This window comes from Orycteropus afer, unplaced genomic scaffold, assembly GCF_000298275.1.
Source record: "Orycteropus afer afer isolate SDZICR_OR568_19922 unplaced genomic scaffold, OryAfe1.0 scaffold00117, whole genome shotgun sequence".
Lineage (NCBI taxonomy): Eukaryota > Metazoa > Chordata > Mammalia > Tubulidentata > Orycteropodidae > Orycteropus > Orycteropus afer.
The window spans coordinates 4,475,752-4,500,391 of record NW_006921704.1 but is presented as its reverse complement, the minus strand read 5'-3'; the positions used below and the strand labels follow the sequence as shown (position 1 = coordinate 4,500,391).

Genomic DNA, 24,640 nt, shown 5'->3' with positions numbered 1-24,640 from the left:
CTCGAGTATAGCAGGGATTGTGGGGCTGGTGCGGGATCGGGCAGTGTTTCGTTCTGCTGTGCATGGGGTCGCTATGAGTCAGAAACGACTCGACGGCACTTAACAACAACACAACAACATACATACATATATATATGAAATTCCAATTCTTTCTCTTGGGAGTTCAAGAAAAAAACTTACTATAATATTTGGTAAATGAAAGAAACTCTAAGACACCATCCTATTTCACCAACCCAGTTATCTGCTAGATAAATACGAAGATAAAATGATGTAACAGAAATTTTCAGAAAAAAATCTTTGTGACAGTTTGCTCTCATCACAAGCTTACCTATGATTTTGTAAAAGCAGGAATCAGAACTTACTTATAACTCTGTATCTAGTGCTTACTCAATAAAGTGCTTGTGAAATTAATAAAGAGTGAATTTCAGTGCCCATGATTCAGAAAATAATTATGTGAATCATGGTAAGATAAGAAATTACCAAACGTATAATGGAACTTTTTAAGAAACTCCAAAAATCACACAAAGTAGTTATTAATACCAGCAGATTATGATACGGTCTTTTCCTTTGGACAATTAAATCTATGCAACCTGTTTGAAAGTGAGAAAATCCAGTCAGACTCCAAATTTAGGCAGAGCCAAGTGACAGTTAGCTAAAATTAGGCTTATGATATAGAACCAACTAACTACACATAGACATTTTTAGCCTTTTAACTAAATTATTCTATTCACTCTTTATACTACTTTCTGGAAAACATTCAGGCCCACAACAATAAAAATGAGTTAGGCACAGTAAACCAGTTAATTGTAAGACAAAGTTATAGACAAGCTTTCTGCATTACTACCTGACTAGCTTTTAAATTTCTGTACATCCTGACATATTGGTCTGACTGCAAATTGGGAGTCATCCCTGTACTGTGATGGTAGCAGTGGTAGTACTTGGTAGTGCTTTAGAGTTTACAAGGCATTTTCAAATACATCATCTCCCTGGGATCCTCAAAATAGCTTTCCACGTATTACCATTACCCTTCAACTTAAAGATGAACTCAAAGGGCCTAAGGTCACATCAGCTGGTAAGTTGCCAAGTTGAGACATTAACTCTTCAAATTCTAAATGTGATGAAATGTGTATGTGGTGTATGCAGCATATATAATTATATATAATTACAACATTTATTATTTGGGAAGAGTGATGGTTTTAAATAAAGTTATCATCATTAAGAAAACAGGGAATTCAGAAGTAAAATTTACCTTTTCTGGATATTGATGTGGTCCATAAACATTGCTGCTTCTTGTGATGACAACTGGAAACTTAAGAGAATTCAACATTAAGATAAGAAAGATCCAATGATAATGCTTCTTTTAAAGACAAAGAGAACTTTATACATGGGTGACTTGCCTAAATAATTCCATATATATCTTAAGGAGAGAAGTAAAGGGAGAGGATGGGATTCAGATAAAGGCAAAGTACTAAGAAGAACATTTTCTATTGGGACTAGGGGATGATGAGTATAGATGGAGGCAAGTCTGTAAGTTCAGTAGCAGAAGATTGAGGATGTTTCCATTTGATTAATTCAGCAACCACCTCCAGGATTATAGGTTTGGTTAGAAGCTAAACTTCAAGTTGGCTCTCTTGCACCAACCCTTACCAACAGAAAGAGCTGCTACCAAAGGGAAAAGGACAAATGCTACTAGAACACAAAACGCATTCATTCCTTGCCTTGCCTTTCTGACCCAGTCTCTAATAACTCTAGAGGAAGATCAGTGGAAAGCCAAATGAAGGGAATTAAAATTGATGTTGCATGTGGGTAAGGGTCCCTCATGAACAGGACCCTCATGCCACCTCGGGCAAGTCTACCTCCTATTCATGAGGAACCAAGAGAACAGAATCATGCAATAAGAACCCACTGCAGCCAAGTGATTTGTTCTTCCACCACTCAGAAGATTCCTGGAAACCAGAATATTCCAGAAGGACTTTCACTATAACTGTAATGTTCTATTACTGAAATAGAAGAAAAATATATACAAATTGTTCCTTTAAATGATGACCTGAACAAGAAGAAGTCGGTCCCACTTTGTCTATACAATACAGGAAATGCGTTGTTTTTTTAAGTTCCTTAACACATACCTTTTTTCACAATATAGACCTTATAATCTAAAAATAAAAAAATGACATACTACTAATGCTGACTTGGAGTTTTAACACCTAAGCGCTCCCAAAATAAAAGGATTAAAAAGTTTCTCAAATCAGCTTTTACCTTATATCGTTCCCAGTAAGACTGTACAAAACACTCAGCGGCTGCTTTAGAGGATGCATAAGGATTTGTAGGTTGTTTGGGTGAAGATTCATCAAATTCCTAATTTAAAAAAGACATATTTAATAAATATTATGTATAATTTCTAACTAGAAAACATGTTACAACTTGAAATGTTAATCACTGTGATTTAAAAACCATTTATTGAACTCTAATTATGTGCCTGACATTTTTCTAAACACTTTACATGGATGAAGTAACATCCTGCATCCTCCTAACAACCCTGTAAGACAGGCAGAGAGAACAGCAAGTATAAAGCCCTGAGGCAGAAGGACCCTCTAAGGAACCATTAGGCAGCCTGTGTGCCACAGCAGTTACCAGGGGAAGGAGAAATGGTAGATGAGGTCAGAGGGAGGCAGAACATGTCAAATCCTGAGGCCACTGTAAAGACTTAGACAGGTGTTGAGCAGAGTAATGCCATGATCTGACTTATATGTGAAAACTTCATTCTGCCTACTGTATCAGATCTGAAGGAGGATGGAAAGGGTACAAGAAGGAAGTGTACGTGATAAAAATAGTGGAGATTTGAAAATGGTTGCTTCTCAGAAGCAGTATGTAGATTGGAGACGTGATTTTTTTTTTTCCATTGTAAGTCTTTTAAATTATTTGATTATTCTTACTATGTACATGTACTGGATTTTAAAATAAAAAAATAAAGCTAAACCAAAATGAGGTATAAATATAGACTAAAAAATACAGACTGGAGAAGGGAGCCAATTCTTTTTTTCTTTTGGTATGAAAATATAACATTAAGAATGATTTAATAAAAACAAAAAAAGACCAGATTTTAGGCTCTAAAATAATTTCACACTCAGTCCCTGACATTCCAATATGCTTCCCTGAATGAAAGAGAAAGGTGAGCAGTTGTGGCCACCACTGTGAGGCAGTCCACAGCTGCTTAACTCACTTATGTTTTAGACCATGGGAATGATGTTCATCAGGTATGTTAGATAAAAAAGTAAGATTTGCTGCTCTCTTCTAATATATATAATCAGTCAATTCACGTATAAATCAGTAGTCCCAAGACTAGGCTGCTGTTCCCCATCGAGGTGGCATTATTTTACTTGAACAGAAGAGACAATGGAATTAACATTTTTGAGATTCTCCCAAGTGTGTACAATTAGAGGATGAAAAAAGCCCACAGTAGGTTTTAAAACAGGTTTTATTGTAGTACAGGGCAAATAAATGAAATACATATTTTCTAAGCTTACCTTATCAAGACTGCCTCCATACACTTCATCTGTGCTGACATAAATGAATTTCTCCACTCTGGCTTCATAAGCAGCACTTACCAAAACATGAGTGCCATAAACATTAACATATGTAAACTCAAAGGCACGTACAAATGAAAGATCTAAATAAAAAGAGAAAAGCGCTAAAACCTGTCCAATCAAGGACAAAGCAACACATCACATATTTAGGTTTAAAGATGGCACTATTCTTTTGTCTTCATTCACCACAACTGCAATCATTTTAGAAAGAAAGTACGAATGCATTGTATTTATTATTTCTTGAAACTTAAAATATATAGGTCTCCAAGGCTGTAAATCTTTACAGAAACAGATTGCCGCATCTTTCTCCCATGGAGCTGCTGGTGGGTTTAAACTGCCAACCTCTCAGTGGCCAAGTGCTTAACCGCTACACCACCAGGGCTCCTTTATGTAAATGCTTAGAACCTAGGAAACTATCAACATGACATTTGCAGGAAACACTGTTCATTCTAAAAACAAGAAGGTAAGAAGCGATACATCTATATGTAAAATGTCCTTAAATTTTAAAGTGCTGTGAAACTTCTGGTTTCTTCTAGCAGAGGGCTAGGCTTTTCAGATATTGCTAAAAACAATAAATGCTGGATGAATTACTTTAAAATAATTCACTTTAAAAAAATTGCTAATAAAGATATAAAAGGTACTTAACCTCATTAAAAAAAAACCTCACTGCCATCGAGTTGGTTACAACTCATAGCTACCCCTCCATTTCTGAGGCAGTATCTCTATGGAAGTAGACTGCCCAGTCTTGATTCTGAGGAGTGGCTGGTAGGTTTGAACCCTCAGCCCTCTGGTTAGCAGTCAAATGCCTTAGGCACTAAGGCCCCCGGAGGTCCTCTCAACCTCATTAGCAATAGAGAAACGCAACTTAAAACCATAATGAGATCCTACTATGCACCACTCAGAGTGGCAAAAATGAAAAAGTCTGACAATACCAGCCTAAAGTGAGATCTGAGCAACAGTCTCAAACCTCTCCCTTCCTACTACCAAAGGAGTGGAAATTGGTACAATTATTTTGAAAATCAGTTTAACATATCACAATGTTGAAGCATGCAAATCTTGTGATCCTAGTTATATGTTTTGATGTTGTTGTTAGGTGCCATCGAATCGGTTTCAACTCAGCAACCCTATGCACAACAGAACGAAACACTGCCCAGTCCTGTGCCAGCCTCACGATCCTTGCTATACCTAAGCCCATCACAGCAGCCACTGTGTCAATCCATCTTGTTGAAGGCCTTCCCCTTCTTCGCTGACCCTCCACTTTACCAAGCATGATATTCTTCTCCAGGGAATGGTCCCTTCTGACAACATGACCAAAGTAGGTGAGACGAAGTCTGGCCATTATTGCTTCCAAAGAGCATTCTGGTTGCACTTTCAGGGCAGATTTGCTAGTTCTTTTGGCAGTCCATGGTACTCTTGGTATTCTTCACCAGCACCACAACTCAAGAGCATCAACTCTTCTTCGGTCTTCCTTGTTTATAGTCCAGTTTTCACATGCATATGAAGTGACTGAAAATTCCATGGCCTGGGTTAGGCGCACTTTAGTCTTCAAGGAGACATCTTTGCTCTTTAGCACTTGAAAGAGTTTTTGCAGCAGATTTGCCCAGTGCAATATGTTGTCTGATGTCTTGACTGCTTGTCTGCTTCCATTGGTGTTGACTGTGGAACCAAGTAATATGAAATCTTTAACAACTTCAATCTTTTCTCCATGTATTGTAATGCTGCTTATTGATCCAGTTGTGACAATTTTCGTTTTATGTTGAGACGTACTCCATACCTAGTTATGTATCTGAGAGAAATGCATGCTGATGTATACCAAGATACACATATACAGATGTACCTTGGTAGTATATGTATCGTGTTTATGTTCAAGAAACATATATCATGTTCATGACAGTATTGTTCAAAATTGCCCAAAAGTGTTAAAAACCTAAATGTCCATTGACAGTAAAAAAAACTATGGTATATTCTTAGAATGGCACTAAAAATGAACAAATTCTATCTACAGACAACTACATGGGTGAATCTACATGGGTGTCAAGCAAACCAAACCAAAGGGGGAAAAAAAACCCTTTAAATGGCTTAAATATATATTTCTATAAAATTAAAAAACAGGTAATATAAACTTATATTGTTTAGGGGTAAATATATAGATGCAAAACTACTGTGGAGAAAAGTAACGGAAATTATTACTTTAAAATCACGTAATAGCATGCTACTACTAAAGAGGGTTCTTTTGTTTAGACAATGGCCACATGGGTATTCATATTATCATTATTTAACTCATTCTTCTGAATATGCATTTCAAAATATAAGTGTTAGACAAATTATCATAAAATATCAGATTCACAAAATGATAATAAAATAATGTTCATCTGTATACTTACTACCCAGCTTGAAAGAAAAAAATACAACATAAAAATACAGTTGAAGGCTATATTCCTCCCCTTCAGAAGTAATCACTATCCTGAATCTGGTTAAACTCAAATTTTAAGATGGCATTCAAGGTTACATTTCAGCGTACACTAATAAAAATTAATTTAAAATGCACCAAGCACATTGATAACCCAGTGGTCACAGGCTTATTTTTCCAGTACAGCACAGTATATTTTCTTTCAAAGATGTATGTTAAATACTTACTTGTTCAACCCCATTTTTGGTCTTTAAGGTAATTAGCCACCGGGGGAAGACACAGCAATCATAACTGTAACATAAAATAATGCTTACCTACGTGTGTTTGCGCAGCAAAATGTAGTACTATATCTATTTTCTGTGTTTCAAAAAGCAATTTCACAAAGTGAGAATCACATATGTCACCCTATATAAAAAAGCAAACATGAAAATACTAAGTTTCATTGAGCATTCCATTCATTATGACCATTTTTACTATATGAACAAAAAACAAAAAACAAAAAACAAACTCATTGCTTGTCAAGTCGATTCCAATTCATAGCCACTCCTCCTTGGGTTTCCAAGGCAGTATCTCTATGGAAGTAGATTGCCCAGTCTTCCTTCTAAGGAGTAGCTGGTGGGTTTGAACTGCCAGCCTTCTGGTTAGCAGTCAGATGCCTTAGGCACTGCGCCACCAAAGGAAAAAACTAATCCCTACCAATATTCCCTCTAGTATCTGCCCTGGACCTAATAAAAAATATCTTAAAAATTCAACCAAATGGTCAGGTATTGTAATTATGTATTTATCTAGCATCTTAGAATATAAAGATATTTAATTCAAAATATTTTTGAAAAATAAGTGTCTGAGACAATATTTTACTGAACACCAACTACCACTAAGCACTGTGCTTGTTTTTTAGTAACATTCTTGCCAACCTAAAGCCACTAATAGGGAAATTTTTATAATACTTACAAGCTTGGAGATAATCTAGTTGAAAAATAGTTAAAGTAAGTGTAAGAAGTGGAATGTTGTTGTTGTTGTTAGGTGCCATCGAGTCATCTCCGACTAGGGACCCTATGCACAGCAGAACGAAACACCACCTGGTCCTGTGCCAGCCAAACAATCCTTGCTGTACCAGAGCCCATTGTTAAAATGGAATGGTATTTTGAAAAACTAAGTAAAATTGTGAGTACTTCTGATATTGTATCTGCATTAATTCATCTAAAAATACCAATTCTCAACAATTCTTTGGTGACTGAAGTAAACTTTCATACAGAACAGAATTATGAAATGGTTACTTAGTATAGTCTTTAAGTTTTGTGGTTAAAAAGAGAGTTAACAGAATGTTAAAAAAAAAATAAAATACAAATCACAAGAAAGTTTCATTTGACAGTAACATTTGCGTTTGCAAATTAATGAACTAGCACTTTGTTCTATACTTCAGATTCTTCTAAAAATGTTTAGTATAAATGAGCCTTCCACAGCCAATCAACTTTCATGGTAGAACACTAAGTTATGAGTTACATGGTAGGCTTTTGGCTACTGGCTGGCCTTTCCAAGTAATATCTCATCTTAAACCAATCCCTTCAAATCCCAGAAAGATCTTCTTAAAGAAGCAACTGAGGACCTAATATCATAAACCCTGTAAATTCAATCAGCTACTCACAGATATATCAAGGAACCAAAAATCACATGTAGCTTTTTACATGGTGTCAATCTAAAAATAGGGTTCTCTAGCACATGGTCCTTCTGGACATAAACTACTTGATCTTTCAAAAGGTCTTTAGTTAGTAAGTGTCCTTTCCAATCCCATATTACATAAGCTTGTAAAGCAGGAAGATACTGTATCTCTGTATTACTAAAGAGATACAATATAATGATTCCAAGAAAACTTTCATACCTGTATAAATTTGTAATTTTGTTTGGTAGAAATGGTTTCAAGATTCTTCAAACTTGCACAATAGTCCAGCTTAAAATGAGAAAGCATAGGGGGAAAACAACACAAAAAGTAATAAATATTAGCTTATCTTATAAAATGCCAATTTATTTTAAAGAACACAAGAACATGTAACACAAGAACATGTTCTCTTAAAGTGTGCTTACTCTTCATGTTTTTAAGTTTCTAACACCTTGTTGTTGTTGTTGTTATGTGCCGTCGAGTCGGCCCTGACTCATAGCGACCCCTCCTTGGGTTTCCGAGGCAGTATCACTACGGAAGTAGGATTGCCCAAACTTACTTCCGAGGAGTCGCTGGTGGGTTTGAACCGCCAGCCTTCTGATTAGCAGTCAAGGACTAACACCTTAATACAGGTAATTTGTTACCTTTTCAAAGTTTAAAAAAAAAATAACTTTTTATAAATCACTACTTATAAAAATGTTCCTATTCGGATTTGCCTCTAACCACAGGTGTCTCAAAGTGTACCATTCCTTACTGGAATGGAAATGTTGTTGTTGTTACACACCATCAAGTAGGACCCGACTCTTAGCGACCCCTTCTTGGGTTTCCGAGGCAGTATCACTACAGAAATAGATTGCCCAACCTTCCGTCCGAGGAGTGGCTGGTGGGTTTGAACCGCCAGCCTTCTGGTTAGCAGTCAAGTGCCTTAGGTACTACGCCACCAGAGCTCGTGAATGAAAACAATTATACCTGTGTTACATACATTGTAACTCATCATACCTATTTCTGCATTAACTATTGGTAAATTGGTATAAGAATGGGGAAAAAAGTCCTGTCCATAATAGTAAGGCAGGCAAAAATTCATTAAGACTTAAAGATTATTCTTTGCCTACACATTTTATGAAATTAAGGTAACTATCTGCATCTTGTATTTAAAGTAAAAAGTCATTTCTGTTTTTACCAATCATTGCATTTAGACTCTCCAGGGAGATTCTAACTACAATTGTAAAATTCTCAAAACTAAACTTAATTTTTTAAAAAATGTTATAAAATTTTCTAGGAGGCGGTGATTATAAAATCAAATAAGCAGGTTGGTGCATAGCAACTCCAAAAAAGGCTAGTAACCACAGAAACAAGAACTAAAAAAAACTAAAACCAAAACCTACCACCAGTGAGTAAATTCTGACTCATAGAGACCATATAGAATAGATTTGCCCTATAGGGGTTCCAAAGGAACTCTAGTGGTGTAGTGGGTAAGGAGGCATTTGGCTGCTAACCAGAAGGTCAGCAGTTCAAATCCACCAGCTGCTCCATGGGAGGAAGATGAGGCAGTAGATTTCTGTAAAGATTTACAGACTTGGACACCCAGTGGGGGTCACCATGTATTGGAATAGACTCGATGGACAGTGAGTATGGTATATGCATGTGTGTATAGGGGTTCCAAGGCTACAAATCTTAAAGGCAGCCGACTGCTACATTTTTCTTCTGGGAGTGGCTGGTGGGTTCAAACCACCTACTTTTCAGTTGACAGATGAGTGCTTTCACCACTGTGCCACCAGGGTTCCTAGCAACCACAAGATTATAAATGTTGGATTTAGAAAAGGTAAAGAATATTTTGTTTTAGCAAAAATACTGTACTTCAAGCTTTTACGTTATGGACTATTACAATAAAAAAGTTTTAAGACTTTATGAAAAGTAAAATCAGCATGAACACATGACTATATAGGCTCCTAAGATGTTCAAAATGACTAAATAAAAAAACTAAAATATCAATGTGATAGGCTTCTACTATTTTTTTTTAATGTAGTGAAGTTTCAGTGCATGAAGGTCATTTTTATAAAACTTACCTTGTCTAGATTTATGATCATATAGTTTGGATAATCTTCTACTAAAGAGACAATCACATGTGATGCACTATAAGAAAAAAATATTTATTGTTGGTAAAAAAAGCTTAACCTTCTCCTTCAGTTCCTGCATTTTTCCCTAAGTTATCAAACAGGAAAACAGTCAAAGATGTCTTTAAAATTTTCCAAGACAACTGAATCAATATAGCTACCGCGAATACACCATTCTCACTAACCTCAGTATTATCTTTATACAAAACTCTATACCTCCTTTAGAATATGAAGAAAAGAGAACTTACTGGTCCTAGGTTTAAGAAAAAAATTACCCAAACGATGCTGTTCATGCCTGCTTTGAGTATAAGAGTAAAGCAGGATAATAAATGTAATGGGTACTGGTCAGGGTAACTGTACTGAAGCAATAATGTGCCTTTTTGGGGACCAAAAGTATAATTATGTAAAAATTAAGTCAGTATAAAAAGTGATGGTGGTCCTAGACCAAACTTTCCAAGGCTTGTTGTTGTTGTTATGTGCCACCAAGTTGGACCCGACTTATAGCGACCCCTCCTTGGGTTTCTGAGGCAGTATCACTACAGAAGTAGATTGCCATTGCCCCACCTTCCTTCCGAGGAGTGGCTGGTGGGTTTGAACCGTCAGCCTTCTAGTTAGCAGTCAACAGCCTTAGGCACTTTGCTATCAGAGCTCCTTTTCCAAGGCTAGTAACAGGTGAAACCATACTGAGTTGTGTATCAGTAGTGGTGCCTAGGTTTCAGGGTGCCCAAAAGTGAAACAGAAGCATAGCTCAGTGAGATGACTCACCAGGTTTTATCATATGTGCCTAAAACATTAGGCTCCCGAGAACAAGCCAGCCCTTGACCAAATCATGAACTCAAGAGTTTACTCTTAGCAGCCCTTTCACAGTTGTTTTTTTTCTAGGGCCCAGCCTTCCTAGACTGTCACTTACACCTCTACCACCCTTTCATGCCCGTGCTCCTCTTCTGATTACCTCCTCCAAGTGATTGTCACATAAGAGGTGATTGAATGTTAATGGCAAACTAAAAGAATCTCCATGTTCCCTCTTCTTCCACTATATACTGAGCTCCCTGAAGGTAGGAGAGTTTCCCAATTGTTGCTCATGCATTCAGCCATTCATCAATTATTGAAGGCCTTTATAAAATGGGCCAGGCAGTCTTCTAGGTGAACAATAGTATCTGCCCTCATCCCATTTACATTCTACAGTAGGGATGCAGGCATTAACAAGTCAACATATAAGTAACAATAACATTTCAGGTAGTAGTAAGTGTACTGGGAAGTCTGGTGGAGTAGAGCCTAAGGTATTTGACTGCTAACCAGAAGGCTGGCAATTCAAACCCACCAGCCACTCCTCAGAACAAAGACTGGGCAACCTACCTCCATAGAGAGAGCACCTCAGAAACTCAAGGAGGGGTCAAAATCAACTTGACAGCATGAGGTTTTTTTGGAGTAAGTGTTATAAAAAAAATAAATACAACAAATTAGTTGAAAGACTATTTTGGATATGATGATCAGGTAAAGCCTCTCTGAATTGAGCGATGAACAGTCTCAGCAAATGGGTAGGAAGTGCAAAGACCTCAGGACAGAAGGAATAAGCTTAATGTATTTCAGGAACTGCAAGAGGGTAAGTGTGGCAAGAACAAAAAAGCAAAAGGTAGGATGGTAGGAGATCGGGTTGGAAGAGTACCACAAATACTAGAACAGTCTTCTAGGTGTGGTAAGGCGTTGGGACTGTAATCTAAGTCTGACAAGAACCACTGTAGTAAAATACTACACACTAAAACCACCGGTTTCTGTGAAGAACAGACTATAAGAAAACAAGAACGGGGTAGTGTGACCAAGGAGGCTACTGTGGTAGTCTAGGCAAAAGATGGTATTATGAACTAGGATAAAATGGGGAGCGTGGGGAGAAGTGGTCACTTTAAGGATATACTTTGAAAGTAGAGGGAGAATACTTGCTGATGAAATGTGGGTGTGAGAAGTTAAGAGGCATCAAACGTCTAGTACAGATTTAGGCACCAAAAAATTGTTATAAATTTGCTGTAAAAAAGAATGACTTCGAATGCAAAAATCATGGGGGGGTCGGGTACCTATATGTACAAGGCCATGCTGTGAGTATTCGTGATTGGGGAGTGAGAGGCCATAGGTGGGGCGCCTACAATAATGTGTGAGCGTTTAGAGAAGCGACAGGTAGTAAGAATCCCGGGTCAAGTCCAAAATCAAACCCACTGCCATGAAGTCGATTCCAAATCACAGTACCACAGGTATTTCTGCCGAGAGCGAGGCGTTTTAAAGAAGTGGCAATTCCAAAGGAACCACGTCTTCGCAGGCAAGGGACGGGAGCGAAGTTAGGATGATTCTGGTCGTCTTAAATCAGCACTCTCCCCATATCAGACATCCAAACCTACTCCCAAAGCTTGCCAAGGGCAAGCAGAACCACAAGGTTGGGGTTTCTGAGAACCAAAGCTCCACCAACAGCGCCGTTACCTACATGAAACCAGCACCCCCGGTCACCAGTAGCCGCTTCGCAAAGTTGCTGGGAGGACCCAACATCTCCGCCCGGCCCGCCGCCGACATCTCCCAGCTCGGAAGCAACTAGCACCGTAAAGCACAGGAACTGAAGACCGTAGGAAAATTCCACCGCGACTTTTTACGACGCGTCTTGCCCGCCCTACCCCCAGCCCCCACTCCCACTCCGATGCGTTAATGGGGAGCTCAGCAGCAGCTTCCGGAGCGTGGCGATGTGACAGATTTATCCACGCCCAGTGGTGGAATGGGTGGTGACCTCGGTGCATGGGCCTCGGGAGGCGCAGCAGAGTCTAGGAGCTTGCGCTGGTCTCCCTCAGTAATGAGTGGCTGGCAAAGAACGATTGGGGAGAGCGGGAAAGCTGAGTCAGAAGAGTTTTCGGCTCAGGTATTCCCAGCGGGGGTTTATGCTTGATTTAGACCATAGATGATCGGAGTTACGAATGAGCACATGGTTTTCATTCTGACACTACAACAATCTCTAAAGATTACACACCAATTGAGTAGAACTTTCAGGAGTTCTCTTGGCAAGTGTGGAGATGGGGAGGTTGGAATTGAAAATGACCTTTTACTGTTCGGATTTTTGTTAATGTTATTATTACAATCAAAACAGGCTGATTGCAATAATGGTAAAGGTATTTCCTAGATCCTACCTTTAGATCTTATCTTACAGTTTTCCTCTTTGCTTACTCGGTCGGCCCCACCCACCTCCTCTGTATTCACCTGAAATCCCCAGGCAATCTACCTTGCCAGGGCCAGAGAGCTTTTTCCTCGCATGGTTTTTACCCATCTCAGCTCAGATGTCACGATTGGATTCCTCCTTACCACCACAATTAAAATAACAAGCTCCACTCCAGCGCTGCCCAACCACTTTACCTTTCTTTATTTTTCTCCGTAGGCTTTGTCAACATATTTGTGTAATTGTTGACACTTTGTTTGGATATGGACTTTGTTTTGTTTGTTGTTAGGTGCCATTGAGTTGTCGCCAATTCATAGCGACCCTTTGCACAGCAGAAACCCTACCCAGTCTCATGCCAGGTCCACGATCTTTGCTATACTTGAGCCCATTGCTGCAGCCACTGTATCAATCCATCTTGTTGAGGGCCTTCCCCTCTTTCGTCCACCCTCGGACTTACCAAGTATGACATCCTTCTCCAGGGTAGGTCCCCTCTGACAACATGACCAAAGTAGGTGAGATGAAGTCTGGCCGTTTTCGCTTCCAAGGAGCATTCCGGCTGCACTTCCTCCAGGACAGATCTGTTAGTTCTTTTTGCAGTCCATGGCACCTTCAGCATTCTTCACCAGCACCACAACTCAAAAGCATCAACTCTTCCTTTGCCTTCCTTATTCATTGTCCAGCTCTCACACGCATACGAGGAGATTGAAATATACCATGGCTTGTGTCAGGCATACCTTAGCCCTCAAGGAGACATCTTTGTTCTTCAGCGCTTGAAAGAGGTCCTTTACACCCATTTGCCCAGTGCTATATGTAGGAGCTCTGGGAGCATAATGCTTAAGGCACTTGACTACTAACCAGAAGTCTGGTGGTTCAAACCCACCAGCCGTTACTCAGAAGGAAGGTTAGGCAATCCTACTTCCATAGTGATATCTGCCTTGGAAACCCAAGGAGGGGTTGCTATGAGTCGGGGTTGACTCGACGGCAAACAACAACAACAACAACAGTAGCTAATGAGGGAGCTCTGGTAGCATAGTGCCTAAGGCACTTGACTGCTAACCAGAAGGCTGGTGGTTCAAACCCACCAGCCATCCTTGGAAGGACGATGGGGCAATCTACTTCCATAGTGATACTGCCTTGGAAACCCAAGGAGGGGTCTGTATTAGTGGGGTCCGAGTTGATGGCACATAACAACAACAACAGTAGCTAATGAAAGCTAGTATTTCTTCATATGTTAGTTAGTCACCTGAATGTCTATTTTGGTGAAGTGTCTGTTCACATACTCTGCCCATTTTTTAAATTGGGTTATTTGTCTTTTTGTTTCTTTTTTTGTTAAGTTGTTGAAATTTCCTGTAAATTTAAAGATTGTCCAATATGTCCTTGTCCAATATGTTGTTGCCAAAAATTTTTCCCAGTCTGTGGGTTCTCTTTTTGTGAAATCTTTTGATGTGTGTGTCTAATTTTTAGGAGGTCCCAGTCATCTATTTTGTCTTCTAATATTTGTGCACTTTTACTTATATTCAGTAGTGTATATGCCCTGAATTAGGGCCCCTAAGTTTGTTCCTATTATTTTCTTTTATGGTGTTTATGATTTTAGGTTTTATATTCAAATCTTTGATCCAATTTTAGTTCGTTTTTGTATATGGTGTGAGATATGGGTCCTGTTTCATTTTTATGCAAATGGATGTCTAGTTTTGCCAGCACCATTTATTAAAGAGACTAACTTTTCCCCCATTTAATGAATTTTGGCCCTTTGTCAAAGATCAGCTGTCCATAGGTGGATGGATTTATTCTGGGTTCTCAATTCTGTCCTGTTGGTCTATGTGTCTGTCGTTGTACCAGTACCAGGCTGTTTTAACTACTGTGTCTGTATAGTAGGTTTTGAAATTGGGCGTGGGGCGGGGTGGGGGGAGATTTGAGGCCTCTTGCTTTGCTCTTCTTCTTTCCTCAACATTCTAAAATAGTAAACCCACAAGTTTATTCCTGGTCAGCCAGAGATACTGAAAATGCTGAGCAAATAATCTGAAAAACTGGACTATATGAAGAACATGCCATCAGGATTGGAGGAAGGCTCATTAACAACCTGCAATACACAGACAATACACCTTTGCTTGCTGAAAGTGAGGATGACTCTAAGCACTTACTGTTGAAGTTTGAAGACTACAGTCTGCAGTCTGGATTACACCTCAATATAAAGAAAACAAAAACTCTCACAACTGGACTAATAAGCAGCATCACAATAGATGGAGAAAAGATTGAAGTTGTCAAGGACTTTATATTACTTGCTTTTGCAATCAATGGAAACAGCAGTCAAGATATAAGACAACATATGTTGTTGTAATAAGCAGCATCACAATAGATGGAGAAAAGATTGAAGTTGTCAAGGACTTTATATTATTTGCTTTTGCAATCAATGGAAACAGCAGTCAAGATATAAGACAACATATAGCACTGGGCAAATCTGCTGCAAAGGACCTCTTTCAAGTGCTAAGAGCAAAGTTGTCTCCTTGAGGACTAAGGTGTGCCTGACATAAGCTATGGTATTTTCAATCGTCTCATACGCATGTGAGAGCTGGAAAATAAAAAGGAAGACCGAAGAAGAGTGGATGCGTTTGAGTTGTGCTGGTGAAGAATGCTGAAAGTACCATGGACTGCTAAAACTAACAAATCTGTCCTGGAAAAGGGCAGCAGGAGTGTTCCTTGGAAACGAGAACGGCCAGACTTCGTCTTACCTACTTAGGTCATGTTGTGAGAAGGGACCATTCACCTGAGAAGGATATCATTCTTCTTTAAGGTGGAGGGTCAACAGAAATGGGGAAGGTCCTCAAAGAGATGGATTAACACAGAGGCTGCAATGATGGGCTTATGTATAGCAGGGATCATGAGGCTGGCACAGGTCTGGGCAGTATTTCATTCTGTTGTACATAGGTCTCTTATGAGTCAGAGGTGACTCAATGGCATCTAACAGCAACAACAACAACTATAGGAGGGCTTCCACTGGTTTTTTTTTTTTTTTTCCTAAATGGTGGGATATGAGATATATCTGTTGTGAGAATTACATGTAATAAAAGCTTATTTCATTAAAATATATATATATACATTAATTCATGAGATAATTTTGAGCTACTACTTTATCAACATATACAAAGTCACTGATCAGGTGTTTACAATATAGTGGAAAATTCAGAGAAATAAACGCACAATTGGAAATAGTGTCTTAAGCGCCCTGATGGGGAAATAAGGACTTTAGGTCTCAGGGGCATCTAACACAGACTTGTGATTTTGGGAAAGTTTTTAAAGTGCCTTGGGAAAGAGGAATAAAATAGGAGAAAGAAGATGTGTGGAGGGTGAGTGGAAGAACAAGTAAAGGGTTCCCGCCAGAGGGAACTCCCGCCAGAGGCAACTTCTAGTATTGTCGACCCAGATGTGATAGTTTGGAGTGTTCAGCTAATTGAAAGTGGCTTGGTAAGGACAGAAATTAGAAGTTGAGAGATGGAAATTTGAGAGACTTGAAAGCCATGTGCTAAGAGTTTGGGTTGTATAGTAAAGTCATTCATGAGCCTTTGAGAGAGTTGTTAGCTGCCATTGAGTTGGCCCCTGACCCACGCCTATACCATGTGATTGAATACAGATCAGACCGTTATTATGAAAACACTATGGTGTTTTCATTGGCTGATTTTCAGAATTAGACCACCAGACCTTTCTAGTCTGTCTTAATCTGAAAGCTCTGCTGAAACCTGTTCAGTATCATAGGAGAGGGATGCTATTGAGTTTTCCAAAGCTTTTAGTGGCTCTAGGATAGACTGTAAGGCATAGTGGATGAGGCATTTGGCTGTTAACCGGAAGGTTAGCAGTTCAAATCCACCAGTCGCTCAGGGGAAGGAAGATGGAGCGATTTACTTTGGTAAAGATTTACAGCCTGGGAAACCCTGTGGGGCTTCCTATGAATTGGAACAGACTGGATGGCAGTGAGTTTTTTTTTTTTTTTTTTTTTTAAGGCTAGACCACGGATTATAGCCAATTGGTATTAAGACTTGAAGCAGGTTTATTGCCATAGGCCAACTAAGTGATGATAAAGTGTCCTGTATAGGATAGTGGCTGCTGCTTCCTATCAGTGGCTCAAAAGTAGTGCTGATAAACGTTTGTTTAATTGAGTTGATTAGATGTGAGGGGAAGAAGATGCTACACAATTCCCTGCAAGAAGGCTGGACACCGAGGAAGGAAAAACTAGTGGAGCTGCACACAGAGATTATGCTTTAAAATTTGTACAGCTGTAACTAAGAGCTCTGGTGGCATAGTGCCTAAGGCATTTGACTGCTAACCAGAAGGCTGGTGGTTCAAACCCACCAGCCGAGCCATCCTTAGGAAGGAAGGTTGGACAATCTCCTTCTGTAAAGATACCCCCTCGAAAACCCAAGTAGGGGTCACTATGAGTCAGATCCGCCCTGAAGGCAGTGGGTTAAGACGTTAATGTAGAAGTGGCCAGTAAGTAGACTACACTGTAGACACCAGGGAAGGCTGATTAAGAAAATTTTACCTGGAACAGGAAAGAAGAAGGAATGGAACCTGGGAACCCAAGGAGGAAGTGGGAAGAGTGCAACTAATGTCACAAAATGTATAAATTATTCAGTGGAAAACTAATTCGCTCTGTAAAGTTTCATCCAAACCACAATAAAATGGTTTTTTTTTTAAAAAAATTCCTGCTCTTTCGGGGGAAGTTTAACCCTCCACCAAACCCGGTGCAGTCACGTATGTTTCTTAATTCTTTCAATCCCACACAACCCTCGTAGTACCGCTCATGCCAGTTCTTCTGCGCATGCGTACGGTCACAACGCTCAGCAACGCGGCAGAGCGCAAAAATTTTTCCATAACCCCCAGCAGCATCCGCCTCATTCGCCATAAAAAAAAAAAAAAAGGCGGGAACTAGCAAAATAGGCAGAGGAATGATGGGACGCGAGGAGCTGCACGTCCCACCCACCTCAACCTCTGATTGGTGTATATATTTGGCACGTGGCGAAAGGGCCTGTTTCATTGGTTAGACAATCTCCCCGTGAACAGGTCCCCAGCGCCAGGCCCCTCCTCCCCCCCCCCAGCTGCCGACGTGGGGCTGGCGGCCCTAGGCGGTTGGGGCCGTGGTGTGGGTGAAGAGTGGGAGGCGGGGATGGGGGACTTGAGGCTGCTAGCGGTGGCCCTCACGTGCTGCTGGTGGCCGCAGGGCAGTCAGGGTAAGACCCTAAGGGGTCATTTCATCAGTGCTGCGGCCCGAGACGCTCAGGGGCAGAGCATCGGTCACTTCGAGTTCCACGGTAGGTCCGGGGGCGAGGAGAGGGAAAGCACATGGGCCGGTCCTGCCGGCCTGGCCCGCTCCTCTCCGCCTTCCCTGGGGAGGCCTGGACCTGGCGGCGCCGAGGCCCCTCCCTGCCACGTTTGGGGAGGCTGGGCGCGCGTTAGCCTCACCTGGATTACCAGCGCCGCAGGCAGCCCTCCCCCACAGCATCTCTCCCGAATCGCAGGATGCGTTCCTTGCCAACTCCACTGTTGCTGCTTCCCAGACCTTGGTCAGCAACCTCACCCGATTAGTGATGGTATTCTGCAACTAAAAGACCATTTCCCTAACCATCCCCATACAAACGAGTGGAACAGTAACTGGTCGGCATCATCTTTTGAGATTCTTCTTTCAGAGCAGCGTGGTTTGCTCACTCCTGTCTCAGCCTGATGCTACACTAAAGCATTCTGGTTACGTGTGAATTTAAGCCAGGGAACTTCGATTTCATGTTTGTTTCCAGACCAATTTAATAAAACCTCTTGCAGCAAAGATGTTTTGGGAATCAAATAAAACACCTAATGTTCTAGTCACTATCGCAATAACAGTTTGGTTACTCAGTTACTAGTAGAGTAGATTTACTATGTGTGTATCGTGAGGCCTAAAATTAAGTTGACAACAATGACTAATTAGTGCTTTTGTAGCTTTATAATTTGTATCATCTCTGGTTCTGTTAAATCAGAGCTGCATTTGATCATCCAAAATCAATAATTACTTCAGTGGTGAACTTACTATTTCTTCTGATTTTTACTTTATATATTTGCATCCTCAAAATTTTAAATAATTTTCTTGGTACATCCTTTTGGTACTTTATAATTAGACTAGTACTCTATTTCTGGTAATTTTTACCCTCATGAGGTTAGTATTCTTGGTTCACTTCGTACAGTCTTTAGAATTAAAAGATGTTGATTATGAAGCTCAGAGGATTGGCCTGGGGAGGATTTTTAGGAGAAGTGGTAGATATTTGTAGCTATTTAAAAGGGTATAAAAGGGAATTTAAAGAATGGGGGTAAATTTCAGAATTGGTGTAAAAGGAGTACCTGATTTTCTTTGTATGTTGTTAATTTGAAGTTTTTAAGATAACAGGAAAGTAGTTGAAGCCTCGATTTCAAAATCCAGTAAGAAATATAGCTTGAGTGAATGAAAATGAAACCTTTCATTAATAAGAGTTTCATTATTTTTTTGGTCACATTTTCACTTTCTGAACTGGCTGTGACTAATGAGTACTGACAGTGACAATAATGTCACTGTAATAGATGGCACAATCTAGACAGTGCTGGAAAATCTGGGATGCATGGTAGCTGTGATAGCGATTGTTCATGACCAGCAGAGTGACTTAGATAACACCAATATTTTATGATTATCTGGTGAAACACATGTATTAAATCCAGACTCTCTAGAAAGATTGGGGAATAAGCTATTCTGAGTATATATATATTTTGTATATATGTATGAGTGTTACTACTAATATTCAGTGAATTCAGATTCAGTAAGATAACATTAAAGCTATACTGAAATGGATTTTAACTTAGGAGCCGTAGTGGCCAGTGGTTAAGTTAAGCACTTGACTGTTAACTGAAAGATTGGTGGTTCAAACCCACCAGCTACTCTGCAGGTGAAAGATGTGGCAGTCTGGCTTCAGTAAAGATTACAGCCTTGGAAACCCGATGGGGCAGTTCTACTCTGTCCTGTAGGGTCACTATGGGTCATAATTAACTCAACGGTAACAAGTATAGTTTGGTTTGAACTCAGAATACATTTTAAGATGCTGATAGGGCTTCAGAGTCATCCTACATACGATGTTTAAGACTTGATAATTTATAATGCAGTCAATTGATGTAAAAGACTTAGACATTCTTTGATATATGTTATACATTTAAATTTATTTAAAATGTTTAATCAACATGATTATTACAGTAACAAATGTAAAAAAACAAAAACAGGGGAACAGGAAATCTTAAAGAATGAAAACAACAGTCTCCTTCCTCACCTTGTTTCTGCTCTGAGCCTTACTTGTAATGGGTACATGAAACCAGGATTCTGTATTAATTTCAGAACAGATGTTGTTTTCAAAGTTCTTTTGTAAGAGTAATAAATTTTATATCAGGTATAAATGTCTGCTCCCATACTCATCAACTTAAACTTAACTAACTATGCTTATTTTTTGTATTAAAAGTATAGTTGTGTGTTAGCAGCCATGTTGTATTAGAAAACAAAAGAAACTTTCGCAGGAAGTTTCTATAGATAGTTTATGAACAAATGTTAATGACTTGTAGAGTAGATATAAAATTAGGCAAAATACAGTGAATATCCAGATACCACAGATAGTGCTATGTTCAGTGAAATGTTGCCAGTTATCAACTGAATTATAAGGAAATACCACACATTAATTTCTGTAATTAATTTGAATGAACTGCCCACTTGCATCTGAATGTGATTTTCATTATAATGTGATTTATCTAGTTAATAGCTTTAAAAAAAAATTGTGCTTTTTAAACTCCATTTTGATAAATGTTTTTAGTTGCTGTTGAGTCGGTTCTGACTGATAGCTACCCTGTGTATGACAGAAAGAAACGCTGCCTGGTCCTGTACCATCCTTACTGTTGTTCATATATTTAAGCCCATTGTTTTAGCCACTGTGTTAATCAGTCTTATTGAGGGTCTTCCTCTGTTTCACTGGCCCTCTACCAAGTGTGATGTCCTCCATGGACTGGTCCCTTCTGATAACATGTCCAAAATATATGTTATTAATAAATAGAGATGTTCAAAGAATGCTTGCTGTCTCAGTTCCATAGGAGACTAAACTCATCTATAATTTTTGTTTCAATGTCAAGGTAACCATGCTCTTCTGTGTGTCAGAATCAACAACGTAGCAGCAGCTGTTGATAAAGAAGCTAAACTCTACTTGTTCCAAGCGCAGGAATGGCTGAAGCTGCAGGAAAGCAGTCATGGTTATAGTTGTAGTGAGAAATTATCCAAAGCTCAGTTGACAGGTGAGTATATCGTTTTTTACTTTGATTATTAAATGCATTTTTTTATTTCTAAATGTTGAAGTATAGTATTTGCATACCAAGATATTTCATGTATTGTGATGACACATCACACTGTGATGCTATTTTGTTCAGTTGGTTTTAAGCTGAGGTTTAAGGAAACTTAACTTTTCCTTCATCAAAATATGGAATTCCTTTTTTCCCCCCTTTATCATTCAAAATTCTTGGGAAAAAAAAATAACGGGGTACTCTTCTTCATTCAGTCTCTTAATTCAGACACACAATTCATGCCAGCATGGCGGGTATATGTTGACCCAATGGCAACATAGAGTAGATGATACCATATGTAGAATGATTAGTATCTTTCAGGCACTGAACTAAGCACTAAACTTTTATTATCTTAGTTAATTGAGTAAATTAGCCTAAGTAATGCTGTTTTGCAGCATGTTACTAGAACAAGAAATTTAGTAATTTGGTGCAAAATGTCATTTTAAAATATACCACAATCACATCATATGTCAGCATCTGAGTTTGCCTCTAGAGGGGCTCTACTTATTGTCTTTCTCTAGTTGCTGAATCTTCAACTTATCCATTCTTATCAACACTATCCCAAGCATAGGATCAGCCATTCAGAGTAAGCACAATTTATATGTGTGTATATATATGTTGCTATGAGTCGGGGCCGACTTGACAGCAAACAACAACAACAACATGTGTACACACACACACACACACACACACAAAGATCATGTGCAGTTATACCCATGCTATCTTTAGGAAGTTAATTTGTTATGGGAGAATTAGGAATTTGAATTAGAATAAGGAAAAAAAGGAAGAGTAATTATCCCTCTTCTCCTTTTTTCCATTGTATCTCCCATACCATGATCTATGTACAGAGAAGTCTGATCTGTTAGTCTAGTCAAGTAGAACACCTCATTTCTAAACATCCTGTCATCTTAATCTTAGTAGCTATCTAGTTACCTTTTTAGGAAGCTAGCCAAAAAGATAGAAGAGTAGAGGATTCATGCCACCAGAGTGATGTTATCCAGATTGGTGTATTGGTGATACAGTGTTGAAGATGTGTTGAAGAAGTCTTAATAATTATACTTCAGATATCAAAGAGACAGTTACTAAAATATAAATACTCTCTTCAATCCTGAACTTGAGGACTTAGTGCAAGTGCTTATTACTAGCTAGCTTTTTCTTTCTACACCAATTTGTTCATCTAGTGTTCCATATACATATAAAAAGTTTTTGGCCTGTAGTTGCCAGTTCTTGTAATGTCCAAACCTGAACTCACCATCTTCCCCATTCAAACCTGATCCTCTCCCGGTGTTCCTTGTTTGAGAAACTGGTACCACCATCTAACCAATCAATAATCAAGCTAGAAATCAAGGAATCTTTTTACACTTCCCTCATTGACATTTGTATTCCCTTCTGATCTGAGGTTTTACTTCTAAATATCTTTTGAATTTATCTACTTCTCTTCATCTCTACCATCACTATATCATTCCAAGCTGCCGTAATCTATTGCCTGAACTACTGGTAATAGCCTCCTATCTGGTGGTTCCATTGCCACACTGGTCCCCCTCTATAGCCAGAGTGATCTATCTAAACATCAGATTTGATCATGTCACTTTGACTTCCTTGCCAGATGCTTAAAATATTTTAGTTGATTCCTACTGCTCTTAAGACAAAGACTGGCCTCCTAAAACTGATTGGCATAACCAACATAATGTGACCCCTGCCTACCCTTTAAGCTTTATTGCAGAACATTATACTCTTCCCACTTCATTTTATTTATTTCAGTGCTACCCTGGGCCTTTGGACAGGCTTTTTCTTCTACCTGTTCTTCCATTGCCTCTTCTGTTCCTCCCAGACCTCCTCTAATACCTGAGTTAATACCTGAGATTTTATATACTGCACAGCACTGAGAGTAGTTGTACTTCACATTTTATGTAATTGTTTTAAAATCCATCAGTGAGAGCAGTAGGACTCTTTTGGTCTCTTCATTCTCTGCACACTTTATTTATTTTTTTTCACTTGAAAATGCTTTTTTATTTATTTTTTTAAATTTGTAGTTTAGGTGAAGGTTTACAGAGCAAATTAATTTCCCGTTCAGCAATTTATATGCAGATTGTTTCAATACATTGGTTGCAATCCCCACAGTGTGTCAGTTCCACTTTGGGTTCCCAGTTCACTGCTCACTTTAAATGTTTTATGTATTATGCTATGAACTGGTAATATATCAGTGACCAAAATGCTTGACATTCTTTCAATCCTTAAGAAACTTATAGGCTATTCAAGTGACAGGAATAAATCTGATCAATGTAAATACATATGAAATTGCAATTGTGATAACTATTATGAATGTTAGTTTTATGGTACTATGAGAATGAGAACTTGAAAAATCCTAGTGTCTAGGTAAGCAAAGTCACCAAGATTTCATAGGATGTGTTGTCATAGAGCTTAGTGGTTGAAGAATTTTTGACTGTGGGCTTTGTAATTGACACCCTAAGGACTTTTTCCTTCTGTAGTAAAAACTTACCAGAAAGTTTGAACTATAGAAATCAGTTTGTTTTTTTACATGGTCAATATATACTATATACTTACAAAAACATAACTTTTGTATCTGTTGTATACCTGAATTCACAAAACTTATGTATATAGGGAGGGAGACAGTATGGAACCTGACTTTTATCTGTTCAGCAAGGAAGTTGGGCTGTGTTTCTCTAAGGTTTCCTATAGTCCTAAAATTCTTTGGTTCTAATTATAGCTCTTTAGGGTAGGAACTACTTAAATATAGGAGTATAACTTATAAAACCTCTTGCTGTTGTTTCTGCTTATGTTTTCCATTCTCTGTACAGTGCTGTAGTGTTCTTTGAAATAGTGGAATGGAAGGTTTTGGGAAGTAGAAATTTTAGAAGAACAAGCACTTTTGGGGGCCTCAAACAGATTAATATTAGTGATAAATATATCCCAAATGACAAAATCCAATTCTTAAGAAAATCTTCTTTTTCTAGCTTTTATATATTAGTTGTCATATTTATAATATATTGTTACATTGAAACAAAAAGCATATCCTTAAATTCATTACAGTATATTTATACTGTACATTTTAAAGTGGTTCCTGGTAGGATGAGGTTTTCAGAATTAATTCTTTCATCTACTTGGTATTGAACTTGTTAACCATTCCTACCTTCTGTGTAAAACATTTCTGCTGTTATGAGATATGAAAAGACTGTTGTTGTTGTTGTTATGTGCCATCAAGTCGGACCTGACTCATAGCGACCCCTCCTTGGGTTTCCGAGGCAGTATCACTATGGAAGTAGATTGCCTCATCTTCCTTCCGAGGAGTGGCTGGTGGGTTTGAACCGCCAG

General features: G+C 38.9%; 2 protein-coding genes across 2 annotated transcripts in view; one reads left to right on the top strand and one right to left on the bottom strand.

The window, feature by feature from the left end:
- The window catches only part of TGDS (TDP-glucose 4,6-dehydratase), a 20,925-nt gene extending 8,604 nt beyond the window's left edge, over positions 1–12,321 (bottom strand). Inside the window, exons 1-7 of the mRNA XM_007944008.2 lie at positions 12,236–12,321; positions 9,718–9,784; positions 7,874–7,942; positions 6,309–6,399; positions 3,525–3,667; positions 2,257–2,355; positions 1,250–1,309 (exon numbers count right to left, since the gene is read on the bottom strand). Of these exons, the coding sequence (XP_007942199.1) occupies positions 1,250–1,309; positions 2,257–2,355; positions 3,525–3,667; positions 6,309–6,399; positions 7,874–7,942; positions 9,718–9,784; positions 12,236–12,321 (615 nt within the window). The remainder of the gene's footprint in view (positions 1–1,249; positions 1,310–2,256; positions 2,356–3,524; positions 3,668–6,308; positions 6,400–7,873; positions 7,943–9,717; positions 9,785–12,235) is intronic.
- A 5,786-nt stretch (positions 12,322–18,107) lies between these two features.
- The window catches only part of GPR180 (G protein-coupled receptor 180), a 61,915-nt gene continuing 55,382 nt past the window's right edge, over positions 18,108–24,640 (top strand). The window contains exons 1-2 of the mRNA XM_007944013.1: positions 18,108–18,252; positions 21,104–21,262. Of these exons, the coding sequence (XP_007942204.1) occupies positions 18,108–18,252; positions 21,104–21,262 (304 nt within the window). The remainder of the gene's footprint in view (positions 18,253–21,103; positions 21,263–24,640) is intronic.